Source organism: Pan paniscus, chromosome 2, assembly GCF_029289425.2.
Source record: "Pan paniscus chromosome 2, NHGRI_mPanPan1-v2.0_pri, whole genome shotgun sequence".
Lineage (NCBI taxonomy): Eukaryota > Metazoa > Chordata > Mammalia > Primates > Hominidae > Pan > Pan paniscus.
In genome coordinates this window covers 28808562-28830619 of record NC_085926.1, presented here as the reverse complement: position 1 = coordinate 28830619, position 22058 = coordinate 28808562, and the positions used below count along the sequence as shown (strand labels likewise).

General features: G+C 36.3%; 1 protein-coding gene across 5 annotated transcripts in view; it reads right to left on the bottom strand.

The window, feature by feature from the left end:
- The window catches only part of RBMS3 (RNA binding motif single stranded interacting protein 3), a 1476433-nt gene that overhangs the window by 1160633 nt on the left and 293742 nt on the right, over window positions 1-22058 (bottom strand). For all 5 annotated transcript variants that reach the window (XM_034956011.3, XM_055109591.3, XM_055109592.3 and 2 more), the window contains exon 3: window positions 21167-21235. In XM_034956011.3, coding sequence (XP_034811902.1) covers window positions 21167-21235 — 69 coding nt within the window. The remainder of the gene's footprint in view (window positions 1-21166; window positions 21236-22058) is intronic.

Sequence of the window (22058 nt, the reverse complement as noted above, 5' to 3'; positions counted from 1 at the left end):
TACTGGCAGTCAAGGAACTGGAACTCTGTTTGGGATTGATTGTTGTTATTCCTTTTAAAAGAGAATATTCATGTGGAAAATAGGATTAAGGAATAGAAACAGAATTATAATTCCTTAAGATTAAGGAATGGGAAAGTCTGAAACCAGGGATATAATTTTCTCAACAACTGAGATCTAGCTTAAAGAGTGAGATGAAAAGTCAAGATAGTGGATACAATACTCTTGGGTCAACTCCTTAACTTACATTGAATTGCCTTTCTCCAGAAACAGCCGAAGAGGGAAGAGACCTCAAAGGGTCTTTTCTGCGTCATATGACCTAGCACCTCTCCCTTCTGGGAAAAGGTAAACCAAGCAGATACAATCTCCCAAGACACTGAAATCTAGAATGGAAAAACTGGAAGAATTTGTTTCGTTTTTTCAGACGAAGTCTCACTCTGTTGGTTGCCCAAGCTGGGGTGCAGTGGGATCTTGGCTCACTGCAACCTATACCTCCCGGGTTCAAGGGATTCTCCTCCCTCAGCCTCCTGGACTACAGGCACATGCCACCATGCCCGGCTAATTTTTGTATTTTTAGTAGAGACACAGTTTCACTATGTTGGCTAGGCTGGTCTTGAACTCCTGACCTCGTGATCCACCTGCCTCAGCCTCTCAAAGTGCTGGAATTACAGATGTGAGCCACTGTGCCCGGTGAATTTTAGTATTTGAAGTTGAGTCCCACTAATGGGCATGTTCTAAGGAAAGAGGCTTCCTGAGCTTTCCTAGTACATGCTCTTTCAAAAGCGAGGTTATCCAACTTCTTCAGTTATCTGAGATGGAGCAGTAGTCTTTCAGATATTTAAATCATTGCTTTGTTTATATTTATTTATGCCTGAGTCAAGATTAAATGTGATTGCTTACAAACAAAAGAATTAGTTAACTAATTCAATGGGATTATATAACTCATTAAAAACTATCATCTTGTGATTGTTTGTGTTCATCCCTCCACATTCTTAACAGCCTAGCAGTTTACCCCAATTCTTGCAGTTTAGAAGCTGAAAAGGCACCCAAGGGCACAAGGTAGGTAGAAATGTAGCAAATAATGTGAGTTACATTTGTTTTACTTCATTTTTAAAATCTTTTTATTCATAAAGAAAATTAAGACTTAATAGGGAAAAGAGATTACTGGATATCGTGTCAATACAATAATGGAAGTGCAAATATTATTTGATGCTACAGGGATATGTACCTTTGTCTATGAATAGGTTATTTGACAATGCTCTAGAGCTAAGGTTAACTTGCAGGAAATGGATAGTAACACAAATAATTCTTGTCTGTAGACAGGAAAGTAAATTTTGCCTGGTAGAATTGTAATTGATTTCCCTCCTCCACTGTGGAAGGCAGTTTTTCAAACCATTTATAAATCTATTTCAATATTCCCTTATTCCATATAAGTGTGTGCTTCTTTGATTTCTCCTTTGAACCAGTTGTAACAGCTTTCCTGCTTGTCTAATTAATGAATGTCAATAAAATTTTTGACACCTTTATTTTGTATCTCTATGAAAGTCATAATTTTACCATTTAAAAAAGTTCTTTAACACTTGCAAAATAAAACACAGGTATAGAAATCACAAAATAAACACAAGGTTTAGTAAATTTTTCTATGGCAGACACCCTTGTATCCATTCCCAGGTTTAAGAAAACAGAAATTTTCCCACCTGCCCTGGAAGGTCCATCCATATGCTCCATTTCAATCACCACTTTCCTTCCCCAAATATCCAATAAGTTATCCCGACTGCATAGTAATTGTTTTCTCTTTATTTTTTATAGTTTTATCATTTAAATGTGTATCCATAGACATGATAGTTTAATTATTCCATTTGTATTACTCTGACACTCCTTGTAAATTCCTTTTAATCCACTGATCCCACACCATCCCTTTCTATACCATTTATCTGTTGAAAAACTCAGGCCACTCAGGCCTTTTGAAGTGAAAAAAATGTTTACATTCTGGTTATAGCTGATTGGATCATGAGTTACATTTTTAATTTTTCTCAAAAGTTTTGTGCAAACTCATGTCATAAATTCACTGGGGTCAGGCAGGCTGGAAGACTGTGGAGCACAAATAGAGCCACATACCTGGTGGGTGGTATGTCCAGGAATCCGCAAAGTGGCTTGTAGGGGCCAGGGACTGGAGATAGAGAGGGAGCTATGTCTAGATGTGCAGAACATGGTTGGAAGAGCAGAGGACAGAGAAAAGCTTGCTCTAGCACAGGTTTCCTTGGGCTTCTGGATTACAGAAGCCCAAAGCTTAGACGAGTCATAATAATAATGGGAATGTAAAAAGAATGGGGAGGTGATGTGAGGAGATGTGGAAAAACAAGGTGAAAACAAGTAAAATCAAATTACAGAACATCTTTTCAGGGGGAAAAGGGAGCATGATATATAGAAAAGTGCATATATGAGAAATGTAGCTTGATAAGTTTTCACCAACTGAACGTAATATATAACCAGTATCTTAATAAAGAAACAAGGCAGAGCTTCCTTCTTGCCCTCTTCTAATTATTACTCCCTCAAAAATATTACTTCTAATATTATACGTTAGTTTTCTGTTTCTGCGCTTTGAATAACTAGAAGAATTGAATATGTAGTCTTTTGGGGACTAGCCTCTTTTACTCAACACTTTACTTATGACATTTATTCATGTTTCTGCCTAGAGTTGTAAATCACTGATTTATGTGGTCATATAACATTTGAATGTATGGGAATTTGGACAGTTTCCAGTTTGGAGTTACTATGTGTAGGACTTTCCAAAGTCCTACACTGGAAGGACAGTTTCCAGTTTGGAGTTACTATGTGTAGGACTTTCCAAAGTTATTCCAAAGAATAAACATTCCAAAGCATGCCTTCTGTGAATACATGCATGTATTTCTGTTGGGTATATGCCTATGAGTGGATTTTCTAGGTCATGGCATATGCTTGGTCTAGATTCAAGAGATACTGACAAAGAATTTTCCATGTGGTTGGGAAAAAATTTATATTCCCATCAGCAGTGATTGAAAGTTCCTTTTGCTCCACCTTCTCTTCAATACATGGTATTTGCTGTCTTTTCATTTTAGCTCTTCTGGCAGTTATTGAAAGGGATCACAATATGCCATCCCAAATTATGCCACTTTGGCATGAGGATTATTTTGAGCTGAAGGCAATTGAGAAACAGCAGACACAGGAGGACTCTCTGCCCTCTTTCTTTATGCTTAAAAACAAGGCATAAATATCCTTTTTTAAGTGTCTCTCTTCCACACTCTTGTACCAGGAAGAGGGAAATACTCATAGGATAAGGAACACCAGCACCAAAAACAGTCTGCATAAACACACCTCACAAAATAACGTCATATTCTATTAGCTTCTCTCTCTCGTGTATTTGCTTTCCCACAATTTATATGTCTCCTAAAAGCCCAAACCCCTTTTCTTTGTCTACTCACTTTAACACAATTTATTCCCCATTGTTAAAATGATATACAAGCTCTCAAGTCCTACCACTTCTTTGGGCTTTCATTTTTTTTCTGTGAAGTTCCCATGTACACATGAAGTAAAGCTTTCTGTTGTTAAATCTTTCTTTTTTAGTTCAATTTACAGGCCCCAGCCACTGAGCCCAAAAACGTAGAGAAGTTTTTTTCTTTCCTACACTATGAATGGGCACCTCATCATTTTAATAATTTTTGTTTGCATTTTTCTGTTGATTTTAATGAATTTAAGCACCTTTTCATAGATTTATTATCCACTAGGATACCATCTTTTGAGAAGTGTCTGTTCAAATCTTTTGCTCATTTTTCTATTCCCACTGATTGGAAGTTCCTTATATACTCTGGATATGGGTTATTTTCCATATATACATGTACTTCAATTAAATTTTCCCACTCTTGGTTGTTTACGTAAATTTTAAACCAACCTAAAACTTTTTAATGCCTGAAAATAATATTGTTCTTATTGCTAGAAGCAGTGAAAAGTTAGAGAATCTCTCATCAAGAAACAGAAGAGGGAAATATAAGAGAATCTGTAAGAAGACAGCAATGTGAGAATAATAAGCGTATTTATTGTTAGTTTCCTCATCAGTTTCAATTAACTAGTCACACACACATGGTCTCATTAAACGCCACAAGAGTAAACACCCTCATTTCACACCTTCATTTCATAGACACCAGAACCAAAAGTCAAGAGACTCAAAAATCACCCACAAATGTACTCCATGTATAGGTTACTTCCCAAATCAGCCAGCCTTGTGAATTGCTTGACAAATTTTGAACCCAGGCCACGTGTCACCCAAAGTGCAATGCTGCTACCAAACTTTTAACTGCTCTACCTGTCTTCTTATGTGTGGCTGTAAAAAAATAAATAAATAAATAAATGATGCCTTAGCCTACTCCATTGGAAAGTTGTGAATACTTAGGCTAATTTATGACTTTGACATGCCAGTGCTGAAAACCATTATTTTCCCATGGTATTTCCAAGAGACAGCTGTCCGGTGATCTTCGTGTGACCTTCTCAGCAACTAGCTCACTACTAGAGTTTTGATAAATGCTTGCTGGATGAACAGACAAATATGGGAATGAATAAATGAATTCTTGCATGCGAAGAGAAAACTTGAATTTTAATGTTGACTCGCTGCTAAAGACACCGCAAGTGGTGAAACAGGCTTCTCAGTGTCCTCCGGTGTTATGAAAATAATTCAGGTTTCAGATGTCCAAGAAGACTACGCCAGGTGAATTATTTTAAGCCGTCTCTTCTGAGAATAACCTCTGTGCTGACAAAAATAGGCATGTGAAACAGCTGCAGCAATAAAATGCACCATGGGTACTGGCGTGTGTGATGCCAACAAAACAAAGCAGGAAATTTTAAGAGCTTGGAGGAGATACAGGAGAAGGCTAGCTTTAGCAAAGGAAGGAAAGGGAAAACACTAGAAAAATGGCCCTTGCTCATTTCAACAAATGTCACACATGTATTTTTTGATGGTATTTTTTGATATTAGAGCTTTTCTTCAGAACAAGTACATAATTGTGTATACTAGTACCCCAGTGCATCAAAAGCTAGGGAAACTGCACATAGCACTCTTGTGTTGAGAAGTGCTGGCTGCCATCATGGGCCAAGCAAGCTGCAAGTGAAATAGCCATTCAATAACTAAGAAGACTACAAAACAAATGGGAACATCCCTCGGTTGTAGGGTAAGGGCCCTTTGGTTCCATATCAGTTTTGACAATTTACTTGCTGTATAACCTAGAAAAAGTCACAAATTTACTCGATATCCCAATTTTACCAGTCATAAAATGAGGATGATAATACCTTCCCAACTTGTCTCACAAGTCAAGTAAAAATATCCACTGTGACTAACAGTCTATGCATCATAGGTTCATAATTCCCCAACAGCATTACAAAAATCAAAAAGCTGTTGATTACTTAAAATTTTTTCATAAGTCATTTTGGCAGCAAAACTTCATCTGACATGAACCAATTTGGAGGTAAAACCTGATCTGAACTGATTTGAAGCTTTTTATTTATTTAGTCCCATTTGCTGAATATTCATAACTTTCACTGCAGAAATGTTAATGTGTATGGTTAAGGATACTGTCCAAGACCCCTTTAGGAGTATTACAGAATAATATATGAAATATATGCTATTTTAAATTTCTAAGAATCCAAAAACTTCTGAATTTTAAAGCATATCTGGTCAATGAGAATATGGTTTGCATTAAAACAAAGTCCCTAATATATAAAATATAACCAAATGTTAGATTTCTTTTTATCATCATTCAAACTGCTTAATCTTCAACTCAAATTTTTCTTGCATAGGCATAAGCCTACTATTGTATTCTCAAACAGGTCACCAGCAGGATCATTTTATTGATTAAGAACAACAGACACAGTATTCAGGACTTATGACCTTTCTAAGGACCTGCAAAAAAAAGTATGAGAACTGAAAAACAAAGCTATTGGCTCCAAAATATGAAAATAAAACTACAAAACCTAATCCACAAAGTGTAGACCACAAAAATCTATAAGACATAAAACTAGCTACTTCATCATTGGTTAAATTCAGTATTCATAAAGTATCATTGCATTTGAAAACAATTTATAGATTCAATTTTTCTCACTTTGCAAGAATGCTCATGTATATGCAATAATTGTTAAGAAATGATAGCCCCTCATAAATTGTATTTGCTCTTATAGTCAAATGATTTCTGAAAGCAAAGTAATGAAAATTGTTTCCAAATGCTTATAGAAAAATGAAATGTTTAATGTGAGAGATAGATGCAATGTAATGTTTTACATAAGTTAAAGCTTATTATAGTTGTAATGTTCAGCTTAGCCATGGAGAGAAGTGACAACTCTGTTAATATCATCTCTAAAAAGGATAAATATTGAGGTAGAGGGTTTCCTCTAGATACCCTGAGCATCAACTGATTTTTTAAAGTTACTTTAAAAGCTGCCAATAATTTGGATCTTTTCTCAGTTACAAAGATAAATATCCTTGATTTTTATCTAGGCATTCACTAGTCTGGAGACACTCTAGGGAAAGTGGCTGGACCTAATATAACCTTTGTACTAAATGTCAAGTTAATTTGATGTATACATCAAAACAAGTCATCTTCGCCTGGATTAATAATTTGATTCCAACCCAATCTCAAATGGTGGCAAATGAATGCTGGTCTAAATCTGAGTGTCTACATAAAAGCATTAGTTTATTCGGGCAAGAGCAATGGTTCAAACTATACCCCATAAGCACAGAAGTACAATTAAATTGCCCACACATACCTATGAGTTGTGGAAATAACTTAGCTATCATCATGGCATGCTTTACACAGAAAACTAAAATGTTAGAGGTTTGGCTGACTGTTTTTTATGTATTTTATCATTTAATACAATAATCTATGAATCAGATAAAATCATTTTTCCCATTTTGCAGATAAGGAAATGCACATTAAAAAAAATCGGCAGCATGCCCAAGATCAAGCCAGTAACAGAGCTGGGATATGAATCTAGCTTTGCATGTCTCCAGAGTCCAAGTTTGTAACCATTACTGTGTTGATAATTCCTAGGCTTTCACATCCAAAATAACAAGCTCATTACTCTCATCATTTTTCCCCTAGTGTAAAATATTTCGTGTACACACGCACCTTATACAAAATACAATATTTTTATCTTATAAAAATATCTTACTGTGGAGCTAAATATTCTTTAGACTAATCATATTATTATGAGACTGAACCCTGTATCTTATTTTCCAAATTCCAAAATGACACACACTTATTGATTTCTTAGCCATAAAAAAGATAAATGGGTCTATGAAACTCCACTAAGAAGCCGGCAATAGTGATACAGGAGAGACCACATCGCAGTACAGCAACAAAGCCAATGAAGCCACTGTTGCTTCTCCAGGCAGCAATCAGCAGCGAGAGAAGAAGGTCACCATGTCCATCTCCACTGGCCCACAAATTGCTAAGAACAACTGCCTGGTGATCATTGCCTTTCTCTTCTAACTTTCCTTCTGCCTGATGTTAGCAGGGGAAGTCACTGTATGTAAGACACTCACCTCAACTCTCTAACAGGGCATTTATAATTATGAGTGTATTCCTAGTGAAATAAAACTATTGGCTTTCATAGCTTATTTCATTTTCCACAGTCCCAAAGCACAGTCCTTAATTAGGGAGAAAAAAATATGGTCAGGGAGAAGGCACAATGGAACCAGTGCATATGTCAAAGATAAATTCCACATAATTGTTGAGAACGTGGAGAACAGCAAAACTACATGTTGTGCCCTGGACATCTGCTGTAGGATGACTAAATCCCATTTCTTGAAATCCTGAACAAGGAAGAGAATTCTGCCAAGAGTTCACTAGGCTATGAGCGTTATGGGTCAGAACAGCAGAAAGGTTATGAGAATTTGCTTTGAAACTAAGCAAACGTGTGTTGGAATTCTGTCTGCCACTCATTAGCCATCATAAGTACTAATTAGATGATGACCATGGTGAGATAGGCAAGTGTTCAGACCCACAGAGAGTTTGAGGAATAAGGTGACCAGGAAGACCACAGCAGATGGTTTAGTGCAGAAATGCAATCTTGGATTTGGACCACACAGGGAACTAGGTGGAGTGTGGCGAGTGGCAAGATGGAGTGGTAACCCCAGGGCTAGCTTCATGGGTGTGCCACCTCTGCTGTCACACAGGGACCTCTGTGTAGAAGGACCCCACACTTAGTTCAGTGCTTTGCTGTCAGCATCTTGAAATTCTCAATCATTTTTTAACATTTTCACATTTTAACATTTTCACATAATTCTCCAAATTATACAGCTGTTCCTGGGTAGGCCATTATGGATTCAGGCACTGAAGGTATTACAAACACCCACAGGCAGATGCTGGGATAAAGATTTGCATATTACGACTGGTCTAGTCTTGCCTGGGCCTTGCAAGGCAAGAATTCAGCTCTAAGGGACAGAAGAAAGCAAAAGGGGAATGGGCACACCTGTTCAATAACAATGGTGGCTATATAATTTGTCATCCAAATTAGGATACTTTTGAGAATAAAAGGGAGTCTCTTAATAGCTACCACAAGACAACAGTTATAAACTTGGACTTTTCTGGTCAAACTGTGAGAAACAGCTACCCCGTAAATAAGCCATTCTAGAAAAGATTCCAAAGTTATTTCCACAGGGAAAAGTTGGAAATAAATACAGAAGAAGCTACCATCATAACTATGAAGCACATTTGTTCATAGAAAATTCTGACATATTTTTGGAGGTGTAGAGAAGATAGTAGTTACTGTCTTATCTTCATAAAAGATGATCAACACAGAATAAAATTTTAGGTAGACAGAATTGTTTGAAAAACTGCCCATGTTTTCATAACTCTTGCAGCTAGGTTGATAGGTACATAGGGTTCATTATACTATTATACTGTTCTCTCTAAAAAAATACTTAGATGATTTCACTAATATTACATTGATTTGATATTTTTAAATTCCCTAATAATTTTATTAACAACTTGCTATGAAATTATTGTCAAAAATGAAAAACAATTTGAGAATGACTTAAGTATCAAGTATTCTCAAATTACCCAAGTAAATAAACAATGCTATTGTTAGAACTTTACTGAAGAACTTAGGGATATAAATCTACTTAGAGAACAAATCAGAAATTCTGTTTTAAAGTTCTGTGTACATAAATATCACACTATTTTTATTTAGATTTTAGGTTTATTTTGAGTGCCTTGGAGTAGGTGTGATGGAGACACTAAAGCCACAGAGGTTAGACTATGCTATAGATACAATTTAACCCCAAATCTCAGGGGCTTAAGAAAAACAAAAGTTTGTCTTTGGCTTATGCTGCTTGCCTGTCAGATTAACAAGGTTCTCTGCTCTCCTCACCCACCCAGGAATCCAGGCTAATAGAGACCCCACCATCTTATAATTTTACCATCTGGAATATATGGTTTGCTTTAGCTATTTGTCAGGCAATAGACTACAGAATTACACATAGGCTTTTGATTGCCTCAGACCAAAAGTGATACGTCACTATCATTTCATTGACCAAAATGTGTCATGTACTCTCATCTGAATGAAAGGGGACAGTAATCCACGGGACCAATGGAATGTTTAATGGGTATTACTGTTTCCACTATAGCCCACCCATTTATTTGGAAAACACTGCAAGAAAAGTGCAGCTCACATATCCTAGAATCTGAGTGAACACTGAATAAAACTTTAAATGGCATTGATGTGTCTGAAAATATTTGTTCAGCAAATGAATAATGAAAAGAAGATTACAGAGTGAATTTTCTGTCTAACTTTTTCAAGCACTAAAACGTATTCATTTTTATATAAGGGACATAATTAGTGCAAATGAATATTAACTGCATTCAAACCAGCATAGCTGACTTTTAACTGACAACACTTTCCTAGCTATGACTACAGACAATAGTAATGTTTATTTGAGAATGATCCATTGTTTCAGTTATCTATTCCTACATAACAAACTACCTACTAGGCTAAAGTGGGTAGGTTGGGGGGCTTTTTATGGGTTGCAATCAGATGGCAGCTGGGGTTGGAATCATCTGAAGATACCATCTCTCAAATATCTAACACCTCTGCTGGGATGGCTGAAATGGATGGAGCCTGGCTAAGTACATCTCTCTTTCCACATGGCCTCTCCACAAGACTAGCTTGGGCTTCCACACAGCATGGCATTATCAGGATAGTTGGGCTTCCACTTGCTACATAGTTTCTCCTAGAGGGAACATTTCAAGAACACAAGACCCATACTGCAAGGCTGCTTAGCACCTAGGCTAGGAAGTCTTAGTGTCACCTCCACTGTACTCTACTTGTCAAAAGTGAATCACAGGGCCACGTGAGCTCCAAAGAGAGGAAAATATACAAAGATGTGAGTACTAGGAGGCATATTTCATTAGGGTGCCATTGTTGGACACAAGTATCATTAATCAGACATTTCATTAACTCAGACCCTAATTTCCTACACTCGAAATAACTTATTTTCAAATGCAAGTCGAAATGTTTAAGGTTTCATATTACAGCAAATTTGCTTTGCCATAGTTTCTTTCCTCCTAATCCTCTAAACCAAACTATAGATAAAACGTGATGGTTTGCAAATGCGTAAGAATTAGTATTTCATGTCTCTGCTTATCTCTATATTTATGAAGCCAGGATGTAAACTAGATACACTCAACATATGTCTAGGGCAGTGCTGGCAATGGGGAGAGACTTCTTTGCTTGAGAAAAGGAGAAGAAATAGTGGGAAGGACTTTGTCTTGTAGTTTGGGTGTCATCTCAGCCTCAGTAGAATAGAGGACCAGGTAGATTCCTACAGTTCCCAACTCCAGGTCCTGGCTTCTAGATGGCATCCACAGATCCATCCAAAGCCAGAGGGAACTCAACACTCTGAAGGAAAGGATACAAGTCCGGTTGGATTTGCCACCTGCAGGTTGTACAGCCCTTGATCCTTGAGTGAACATAGGTGATGGCCAGGTAGTGGTCACTGCAATTCTTGGGTAAGACCCAGTACTATGCTGGCTTTGGTTCTGACCCAGCACAGTCCCAGTGATGGTGGCCACAGAGGTGCTCGTGTCACCCATCCCCCAGCTCCAGGCATCTCAGCACAGAGACAGAGAGAGAGAGAGACTTCATTTACTTGGGGAAAAGTAAGGAAAGAGACCACGGGTCTCTTCCTGGTGATCCAGGGAAGTCTTCTGGATCTTACCCAAGACCACCAAGGTATTACCTCTATGAGTCTGCAAGAGCCACAGCATTACTGAGCTTTAGCTTCCCTCTAAAGCAGACATGGCTTAGATAATAACACCCAAGACTTAGATAATAACCAAGACTTAGATAATAACACCCAAGTTCCTTGGAATATCTGAAAAGCCTTCCCAAAATGGATGGGTACAAACAAGCCTAGACTGTGAAAACTGCAATAAATACTTTACTCTTGAATACCCAGGTGCCCATAAATATCCACAAGCATCAAGACCATCCAGAAAAACATGACCTCACCAAATGAACAAAATAAGGCACCAGGGACCAATCCCAAAGAGACAGAGATATGTGACCTTTCAGACAGAGAATCCAAAATAGTTGTTTTGAGGACACTCAATAAAATCCAAGATAACACAGAAAGGAATTTAGAACCTGATCAGATAAATTTAACAAAGAGATTAAAATAATTAACAAGAATCAAGCAGAAATTCTGGAGCTACAAAATGCAACTGACATACTGCAGAATGCATCAGATCTCACAACAACAGAATTGATCAAGCAGAAGAAAAATTAGTGAACTTGAGAACAGGCTATTTGAAAATCCATAGTCAGAGAGAAAAGACAAAATAATAAAAAACAAGGAAGCATGTCTACGAAATCTATAACACAGCCTCAAAAGGTCAAACCTAAGAGTTATTGGCCTTAATGAGAAGGTAGAGAGAAAGATCATGATAGAAAGTTTATTCAAAGTGATAATAACAAAGAACTTCCCAAATGCAAAGAAAGTTATCGATATTCAAGTACAAGGAGGTTATAGGACACTAAGTAGATTTAACCCAAAAACTACCTCAGGATATTTAATAATCAAACTCACAAAGGTCAAGGATAAAGAAAGGATCCAAAAAAAACTACCTCAGGATATTTAATAATCAAACTCACAAAGGTCAAGGATAAAGAAAGGATCCAAAAACTAGCAAGAGAAAATAAACAAATAACATATAAAGAACCTCCAATATGTCTGACAGCAGACTTCTCAGTTGAAACCTTGCAGACCAGGAGAAAGTGACATGACATATTTAAAGTGTTAAAGAAGAAAAACTTTTATTCTAGGATAGTATATCCAGTGAAAATATCCTTCCAACACGAAGAAGAAATATAGTTTCCCAGACAAACAAAAGCTGAGGGATTTCATCAACACCAGACCAGTCCTACAAAAAATGCTAGAGAGAGTTCTTCAGTCTCAAAAAAAATGATATTAACAAGCAATAAAAAAGTATCTGAAGGTGCAAAACTCACTGGTAAGAATAAGTACAGAATATTATAACAATGTGATTGTGGTATGTAAACTACTCATATATTGAGTAGAAAGACTAAAAGATAAATCTATCAAAAAAGTATCTATAGCAACAATTCAAGATAGTAAAATAAGGTGTAAACAAAAATAACAAAAAGTTAAAAAGGGGATAAAGTTAAAGTATAGAGTTATTAATTTTTTCTTTGTTTATTGGTTTATGCAGGCAGTGTTAAGTTGTCATCAGTTTAAAATAACAGGTTATAAAATACTTGAAAGCCTCACGGTAACCTCAAATCAAAAAACACACAACAAATACACAAAAAATAAAATGCACAAAATTAAAACATGCCACCTGAATAAATCACCTTGACTGAAAGGAAGAAAGGAAGGAAGGAAAGAAGGACGACAAGACCATAAAACAACCAGAAAACAAATAACAAAATGACAGAAGTAAGTCCTTACTTATCAATAATAACATTGAATGTAAATGGACTAAACTCTCCAATCAAAAGACATAGACTGGCTGGATGGATAAAAATACAAGACCCAATGATCCATTGCCTACAGGAGACATACTTCAACTGTAAAGACACACATAGACACAAAATAAAGGGATAGAAAAAAGACAGTCCATGACAATGAAAACCAAAAAAGATCAGGAGTAGGTATATGTATACCAAACAAAATAGATTTCAAGACAAAAACTATAGAAAGAGACAAAAAAGGTCATGACACCATGATAAAGTCAATTCAGCAAGAGGATATAACAATTATAAGTATGTGTGTACCTAACACTGGAGCACCCCCATATATAAAGCAAATATTATTACAGCTAAAGAGAGATAGACCTCAATACGATAATAGCTGGAGACTTCAACACCCCACTTTCAGCATTAAACAGGTAATCTAGACTGTCCTTTGTTCAATGTCAAACCTACTTAATAATAGGTATTTACAGAACATTTCACCCAATGGCTGCAGAACACACATGCTTTTTCTCAGCACATGGATCATCCTCAAGGATAGAACATATGTTAGGCCACAAAGATGTCTTAAAACATTCAAAAAAATTGAAAGTATGTCAAATGTCTTCTCTGACCACAATGGAATAAAATAGTAATCAATAACAGGATGAATTTTGGAAACTATACAAACACATGGAAATTAAACAATATCTCCTGAATGACCAGTGGGTCAATGAAGAAATTAAGAAGGAAATTGAAAAAAAGTCTTAAAACAAATGATAATGGAAAGACAACATACCAAAACCTACAGAATACAGCAAAGTAGTAGTAAGAGGAAAGCTTATAGCAATAAATGCCTACATCAAAAAGTAGGAAAAAATTCAAATAAACAACCTAATGATGCATCTTAAAGAATTAGAAAAGCAAGAGCAAACCAAACCCCAATTTAGTAGAAGTAAAAAATAATAAAGATCAGAGTAGAAATAAATGAATTTGAAATGAAAAATAAAAAATATCAACAAAATATAAGTTTTTAGAAAGGATAAACAAAAGCAACAAAGCTTTAGCCAGACTAAGAAACAAACAAAGAAGACCCAAATAAATAAAATCTGAGATTTAAAAGAGGCATCACTTCCGAGTACAGTGGCTCAGGCCTGTAATCCCAGCTCTTTGGGAGGGTGAGGCAGGTGGATTGCTTGAGGTCAGGAGTTCGAGACCAGCCTGACCAACATGGTGAGACTCCGTCTCTACAAAACATACAAAAATTAGCCAGGCGTGGTGGCAGATGCCTGTAATCCCAGCTACTTGGGAGGCTGAGGCAGGAGAATCGCTTGAACCCAGGAGGCAGAGGTTGCAGTGAGCCAAGATTGCGTCATTGCACTCCAGACTGGGCAACAGAGCAAGACCCCGTCGAGAGAGAGAGAGAGAGAGAAAGAGAGGCAGACAGACAGACATTATAACCTCACTACAGAAATTTCTGTACTACTACAGAAATTCAAAGGATCATTAGAGCTGCTATGAGCCACTATATGCCAATACATTGGAAAACCTAGGAGAAACTGATAAATTTCTAGACACATACAACCTACCAAGATTGAACCACAAAGGAATCTAAAACTTGACAAGACCAATAATAATAATAAGTTCAAGGTTGTAATAAAAAGTCTCCAAGCAAAGAAAAGCCCAGGACCCAATGGCTTCACTGCTGAATTTTACCAAACATTTAAAGAAGAGCTGATGCCAATTCTATTCAAACCTTCCAAAAACTAGAGGAGGATGGAATACTTTCAAACTCATTCTGCAAGGCTAGAATTACCATGACACCGAAACCAGAGACACATCAAAAAGAGAAAATTACAAACCAATATTCCTGATGAATATTGATGCAAAAATCATCAACAAAATGCTAGCAAACCAAATTCAACAATACATTAAAAAGAACATTCATCATGACCAAGTGGGATTTATTCCTGGGATGCAAGGATGATTCAACATACACAAATCAATCAATGTGATACATCATATCAACAGAATACGTGATGAAAATTATATGATCATTTCAATTGATGTTGAAAAAGCATTTGATAAAATTCAACATCCCTTCATGTTAAAAAACAAAAAAAACCCTCAAAAAACTGGGTGTAGAAGGACTATACCACAATGCAATGAAAGCCATATATGAAAGCCCCACAAATCTAGTATCATACTGAATGGGGAAAAACTGAAAACCTTTCCTCTAAGACAAAAAAACAAAGCCTCTCCAGAATAAGACACAAGGATGCCCACTTTCACCACTGTTATTCAACATAGTACTGGAAGTTCTAGATAAAGCAATCAGTCAAAAGAGAGAAATGAAGGCCATTCCAATTGGAAAAGACAAAGTCATATTATCCTTGTTTGCAGATGATTGGATCTTACATGTGGAATAACCTAAAAACTCCACCAAAAAAACTCACACACAGATGAAAGTGGTCAATTTTGCTCAGAATCCTGAACCAAAATAAACTGGAAGTTCACATTAATCTCTATGGATACCACAGCACCAAGCAATCATACACATAATTGCAATATTAATGTTTCATCATTGAAATCTCATGGCCACCACATGAATCCCAAATGCATAACATGGATATTATAAATGCAGAACATCATGATTGACCGATGATTGAGAGTATAAACTACTCTATTCTCTGGCAGCCTCTACTTTTCCCACAGCAATGCTTGAAGTGATGATAGTGATTTCACCTTGATCAATTCATATTTATCAGCTTTCATGTGAGCCTTGGTTATGGAGAAAATGGAAACTAATGATTTGAGGAAAGAAAAATAAATAAATATGGATTTGAGGTTCCCCTTTCTGCATGCTATTCCTGCTGTTATTTCATATAATTCACTCATTCATTCATTCATCAAATAACTTCATGAGCTTCTACTCCATGGCGAGTATAAGATACATAGGTATAAAAATAATATATAAGAAAATCTGGGAAAAATATTCACTATAGCCTTTTATCAGCAGGCCACATTCCCCTTTCTCTTACTATACAAACACAGTAAAAACAGTAGAATCCTCTATTTTTCCCTAATTTAACACTAATCCTTTTAGAAGCCTAAAACTTCTGCTATCGGCCTTGAATTCTGTCAATTCTATCTACTACTAGAAAATAATGACACTGAAATATCTAGTTGAGTTTTCTTGAGTCAATTGCTACTCTTTAACACATTACAGTCTTTAAAAAAAAATCACTGGTTTTTCATTTTAATGAGATACATTTGAAGGTTCTCACCTATCAAAGACTATTCTAAACAAAAGTTTTCTAAAGAGCTAAAGAGTCGTCAATCAATAGGTTGATCATTATTGACCAAAACTTTACACTGAGGGTTTTAAGAACACAATGCTTGGATTGATGCCAATTATCTAAAGAAAAAAACTTTTAAATTATAAAGTATAGTAAGCTAAAGTATTTAATATTCACAAGAAATTTTCTGAATATGAGAGGGATGATAGGACATCAGAAACATTTCTACAGAGAAGTATACAGTATGTATAGAAAACTTATCATAATTTCAATTTATCACTTTATTTTTCAGCCAGTCACCACACTCACTTGTCGGTTTTCTTTATTCAAAGTGTGGTGCTTAATGATTATTTGGCGCAGATATCTGTAAGCATGTAAAACTTTAAGATGCATTCCTGACAAAATGCAAAACAAGGGGAAAAATAACACTTTCTTACAAACGTGTTTTCAAATCATTTCAAACAAAGCACCAAAAGGTACATTTTAAAACAAAATGTATTAATAAGTATGGTAAAGTCTATGCTTTGAAAGTTATCTATTTGTAAATAGTGTGCAAGTAAATATAAGCTTTTTTCAACAAAGAAAATTAATCATGCAAAAATAATTTCAAAGTAGAAATAGTATTTGAAATACAAAAATGTCGCGTTCTGATTAGCACAAAACATAACTATTGGTTAAAATGGTTTTCAATGGCCTTAAATTACTCTAAAATCTTTAGAGAGGTAATATTGCCTACCACTTAGTAGACTAGGGCACTGTAATCTGACAGAACTAACTCTGTGTCATTGGACAAATTAATTAAGTCAGTTCTCTCATCTGTAAAATACTGCATATTTATTATAGAGATATTGGGAAGATTAAATGAGACAGTGCATGCAAAGAAATTAGCAGACATCACATAGTAAATGTTCAATAAATGTTAGCTATGATGATAATGAATATGAAGGTATGGTGATTTTATTAATTCTCATACCAGCACACTGCTATAAACAGGCAGGTATCTGCCTGTGTACTGATTTACTCATTACTGTATCTACGTTGTATCTATCTGAGGTTTACAACCAGTATTCTACAAATAGGACAAGATCCACTTGAACTCTGGTGAATATAAATCCATGACTCAGCAATATGGATAAAATTGGTTGTCATTATGTTAAGTGAAATAAGCCAGGCATGAAACGACCAATATCACATGTTCTTATGTTCTTACTCATATGTGGGAGCTAAAAAAGTGGATCTCATGAAGGTAGAGAGTAGGATGGTGGTTACCAGAAGCTGGGAAGGAAAAAAAGGCGAGGAATGCTGAAGAAAAGTTGGTTAATGGGTATAATAATGAAGTTGGATATAAGGAATAAGTTCTAGCATTTGATAGTATAGCAGGGAAATTATAACATTGTGTATTTCAAAATAGCTAGAAGAAAGAATTGTAATGCTCTCAACACAAAGAAAAACTAAATATTTGAGGTGATGGATATCCTAATTATCCTGATTTGATTATTATATATTGTATACATGTATCAAAATATCACATGTACCCCTAATATATGTACAACTATGATATATTAATAAGAGAAAAAAACAAAAAAAACAAGAACAGCAATATATTAATGTTTGCTCAAAATGGATGATGGATACACGAGAGCTCATTACTCAATTTTACTTTATTGTACACCTAAAATTTCTGTAATAAAATCTTGTAAATGTTTTTTAAAAAATCCATGACTCAATTAAAAAAAAATGTGCTACAGATGCCAAAAGTCAAAGGAGAACATAGCAGCTGGAATCTGGGATTGAGCTGGCAGTTATGCTTTCAACCTTAGGCTGAGAATTTGTGTAGGTAATTTTCAAAGACTGAAGCCAATAAGCTTATTTATTGCAAACACAAAAGACAAAGGTTCTTCTAATAAACACAAATTTAAAAGGGGCGGATTAGAGTATGAGTAACAAAGAAGAATAATTATTCTGCATGGAATAGGGAGGTAAAAGGATTACTACCCACCAGGCCAGCTCAGAAGAATAAATCTCAGAGTTTTCAGCAGCTGCAAGGCTGTGATCCTGTAAATACTCACACATTTCTAAAACAAACGCCACTGTTACAAGAACAAAAGAATGAAGTGCATATACAACAGTAGGTGTATCATTCAGAGAACAGCTGAAAAGCTGTCAGTAAAACAGAGACCATACCAGGCAGTCCAAGAGGAGGAATTTAATACAGGGAACTAGTTACAAGTGTGCTGTGAGAGCTAAAAAGTCAACAGGTGAAGGAAGCAGCTGCCTCCCTTAGGGCTGAGGGGACAAAGGGGATTGCCTCCAGGGGCTAGAAAACAGGGTAGTCTTACAGAAGCTGGTCTACCCAGACTGTAGAGAGATACTACCCAAAAGCAGACAGAGAGGGAAATAAATATCCTGGTTTTGTCCTTCCTATCTCTTTCCTAAGTCCCACTAAGGTCCCCCATTGGGAAAACCTATTTGGCGGTCAGTTAGCAGGGGAGCCTGGGAAGGTAGATGTCAAGGGATGGTCATTGAGTGGATCTGCAAGCAAAAGAGCAAAGGTCCAGCACAATAGGCAATTGCCAAGGAAACTAAAAGAATATAAAGAACCATACCACTCCTTTTGTTTAGAATAAAAGGGAACCCTCAATACCAAAAAGATGACACCAATATTAGTTTTAGACAGAGTACCATTTGAAAATCCCACCCAGTTATGTCCCGCAATGAAAAAGGCATAACTAAGGTTGAAAGTCTCCCAATATAACCACAGTTCTTCCGACATGTGAGAGGGTAAAAAGGAAACCCACTTTTAGTACCTATTCCACTCTTGAATTTCACAGACCTGTAAGTATTCAAAGAGAAAACATTGGAAAATGTACATAAAATGGTCAACACTTTAACTCACCTAGGATATTTAAAATGACACATATACCATCCAATATATTTATACTTTTATAAAAATAAAGGTAATTTTATTAAGGACTACCCTGTCTTCACTTTTCTCATTTCATTGCATCATGTGAAGAGCTTTCCAGGACCAGCACAGATTCACAAAAAGATAATATTAGATTATCTCACTGGGAAGTTCCCAAAAGGATCTTATTGACTTGCAAAATTAAATAAGTTCTAAGAAAAGAACATAGAATTCTAGAACAACTGAATTCATATAATCTTGAACAGTATAATCTCTAGGTCTCACTTTTCTTAGATCATAAAGATTAAATTAAGATACCTCCTAGGACTTTTTCAGAGTGTGTGCAGAGATGAGTAGTGACTTGCTCAATTCAGTACCTAGAAAGTCTGAGAACAGAAATCAGAAATACTACCAACTCATAACCAACTGTGCATTTTCAGGTTATGTCCACTCTGTAGGAAGTAAACGAAACCTGGATAGTCAAAGCAATTTCTGTCTACTGGGGCCACTGCCCCTCTTTTGTGCCACCCGCTTTTTCAGTTCACATTCGTCAAGCAATACATCCTTTTAAATTACCAGAACCTACAGCATCCACACAAAGTTGATGCCAATGGAGGCAGAGCCATCACATCAACTTGTTTTTACCAACCGATTCAATGTCAAAATAGGTTCTAAGATAAAATATTGCATAGCGGTAGAATTTATTCTTCTCATTAATTTTCTTTACCATTTTTTTATTGACAAATGGCAATTTATAATTGCAAAAAGAAAAAAGTTTAAAAAGAGCATACAGAAAGAGTTCTTATATCATGCTGCCATTGGAGTAAGTTAGCACCAATGCTGAATTTTGACAAAAGTTAATAGGAGTGGGGAGTAAATATAAATTATTTATAATGTGCCTTCTTACAATTACTGCAGAAGCTGAAGTGACTTGAAAAGTCACTTTGTTAGAGATAATTCTAACCAAAAGATAAATGAGAGTTGTTTTCTTCTTGGTCTCATAACTAGTAGGTGATTTGAATGCATATCCTACTCAGCTTTTAGAGTCCAAAGTTAGTGTTCTCTCATCACGTGGTTTCAAAAAGCAGAAGACCACTCAGAAGCCCACGTGGTCACAGTGTGTCGCCCGTAAAAATGCTCACTAACAGAAAATATCTGGTTTTCTTTACACGGAGAGATATAACATCACTCTCCTGGCTTAACTTACCCTTTAGGCAAATAATATTCAGTATTAATTGACCTGAGTAGAGGTTGTTAATGAGCCTGAGTAACTAGGCAAAAAAGTAATTCTTCGTAAAATTAGTGCCTTTTCTTAATATATTGGTACATAAACTCACAGAGAGAGACACCATGTACCACACAGTTCCATGCAAATACACATGGGTGCCTATACAATTTTCCGGAATAAAAGGAATGGAAGAGAAATTTTTTTGTCAAAGAAAAACAAGGCAAACTTAACTTTTGATATTTGCTGGATTAATTTTATCTATGCTATTCACTGTGGAGGGCTTTGAACATGGAACCTCACATCTTCCAGGCGCCTACCTTCCTGTCACCATCACGTTCACAGCCCTGACCTTAAACTTGACGCAGATGATGAATGAACTGCACAGCCCTTTGTCAAGAGAGGCCACATTTGAGGTGAGACTAGACGAGAGCCCAAAAGCTTCCATACTTGCCCAGCAAAAGAAAGAAAGGGAGAAAGAGACAGAAAAAGAGAGAAAGAGAAAGAGAGAGAGAAAAAGAGAGAGAAAGAGAGAGAGAGAGAGAAAGAAAGAAAAAGACAGAGGGAAAGAGAAAGAAAGAGAGAAAGAGAGAGAAAGAAAGAAAAAGAAAGAAAGAAGGAAAGAAAGAAAGAGAAAGAAAGAAAGAAAGAAAGAAAGAAAGAAAGAAAGAAAGAAAGAAAGTAAGTTAGTTCAAGTGCACTTCAAGGAAAACAAGCATGTCAAGTTTCTTAAAAAGAGCCTATTACCTGATGTGGCTGTGAACTGGACCATCTGCTATAGGAAGGAGCACCTGAAGACTTGTTGGCTGAAGTTCTCTGAGGAGAAAAAAAAAATTCCTGCTGTCATACAAGCGGAATACACTTCATGTTTCTCTAAACAAATTATTTACTCAGTGTCTACAGTTCCAAAAATGAACACATCTTAAATTCTGTCTGAACTTAATCTTTCCCTTTTATTTCTTCTAAAACATTCTCCTCAGCAAATATAATAATATGGATACTAGAGTCAAAATACATGCATTCAAGTCTCAGTTTGTATAAGTTATTTTATGTGGTACAAGTCACCCAAGCTCTCTCTGCATCAGTTTTTTCTTCTATGACACAGGAGTAATAATTTTATTTATTATTTTTTAACTTTTTTTTGCTATGGAGACTCGCTGTATCACCAGGCTAGAGTATAGTGGTGCAATCTCCGATCTCGGCCCGCTGCAACCTTTACCTTTAGGGTTCAACCGATTCCCCTGCCTCAGCTTCCCAAGTTGCTGGGACTACAGGTGCACGCCACCATGCCTGTTTTTTGTTGTTGTTGTTGTTTTATTTTAGTGGAGACAGTGTTTCACCATGTTGGCCAGTATGGTCTCGATCTCCTGACGTCATGATCCGCCCGCCTTGGGCTCCCAAAGTGCTGGGATTACAGGCGTGAGCCACTGTGCCTGGCCGGAATAATAATTTTTATATCACAGGATTTTTGTGAGGCTCAAATATAATAGATATGAAGCATTTGGTAAAGATCTTTGCACATATAAAGTATTAATTCACTTTGGGAGGCCGAGGCAGGTGGATCACAAAGTCAGGAGATTGAGACCATCATGGCTAACACAATGAAACCCCATCTCAACTAAAAATACAAAAAATTAGC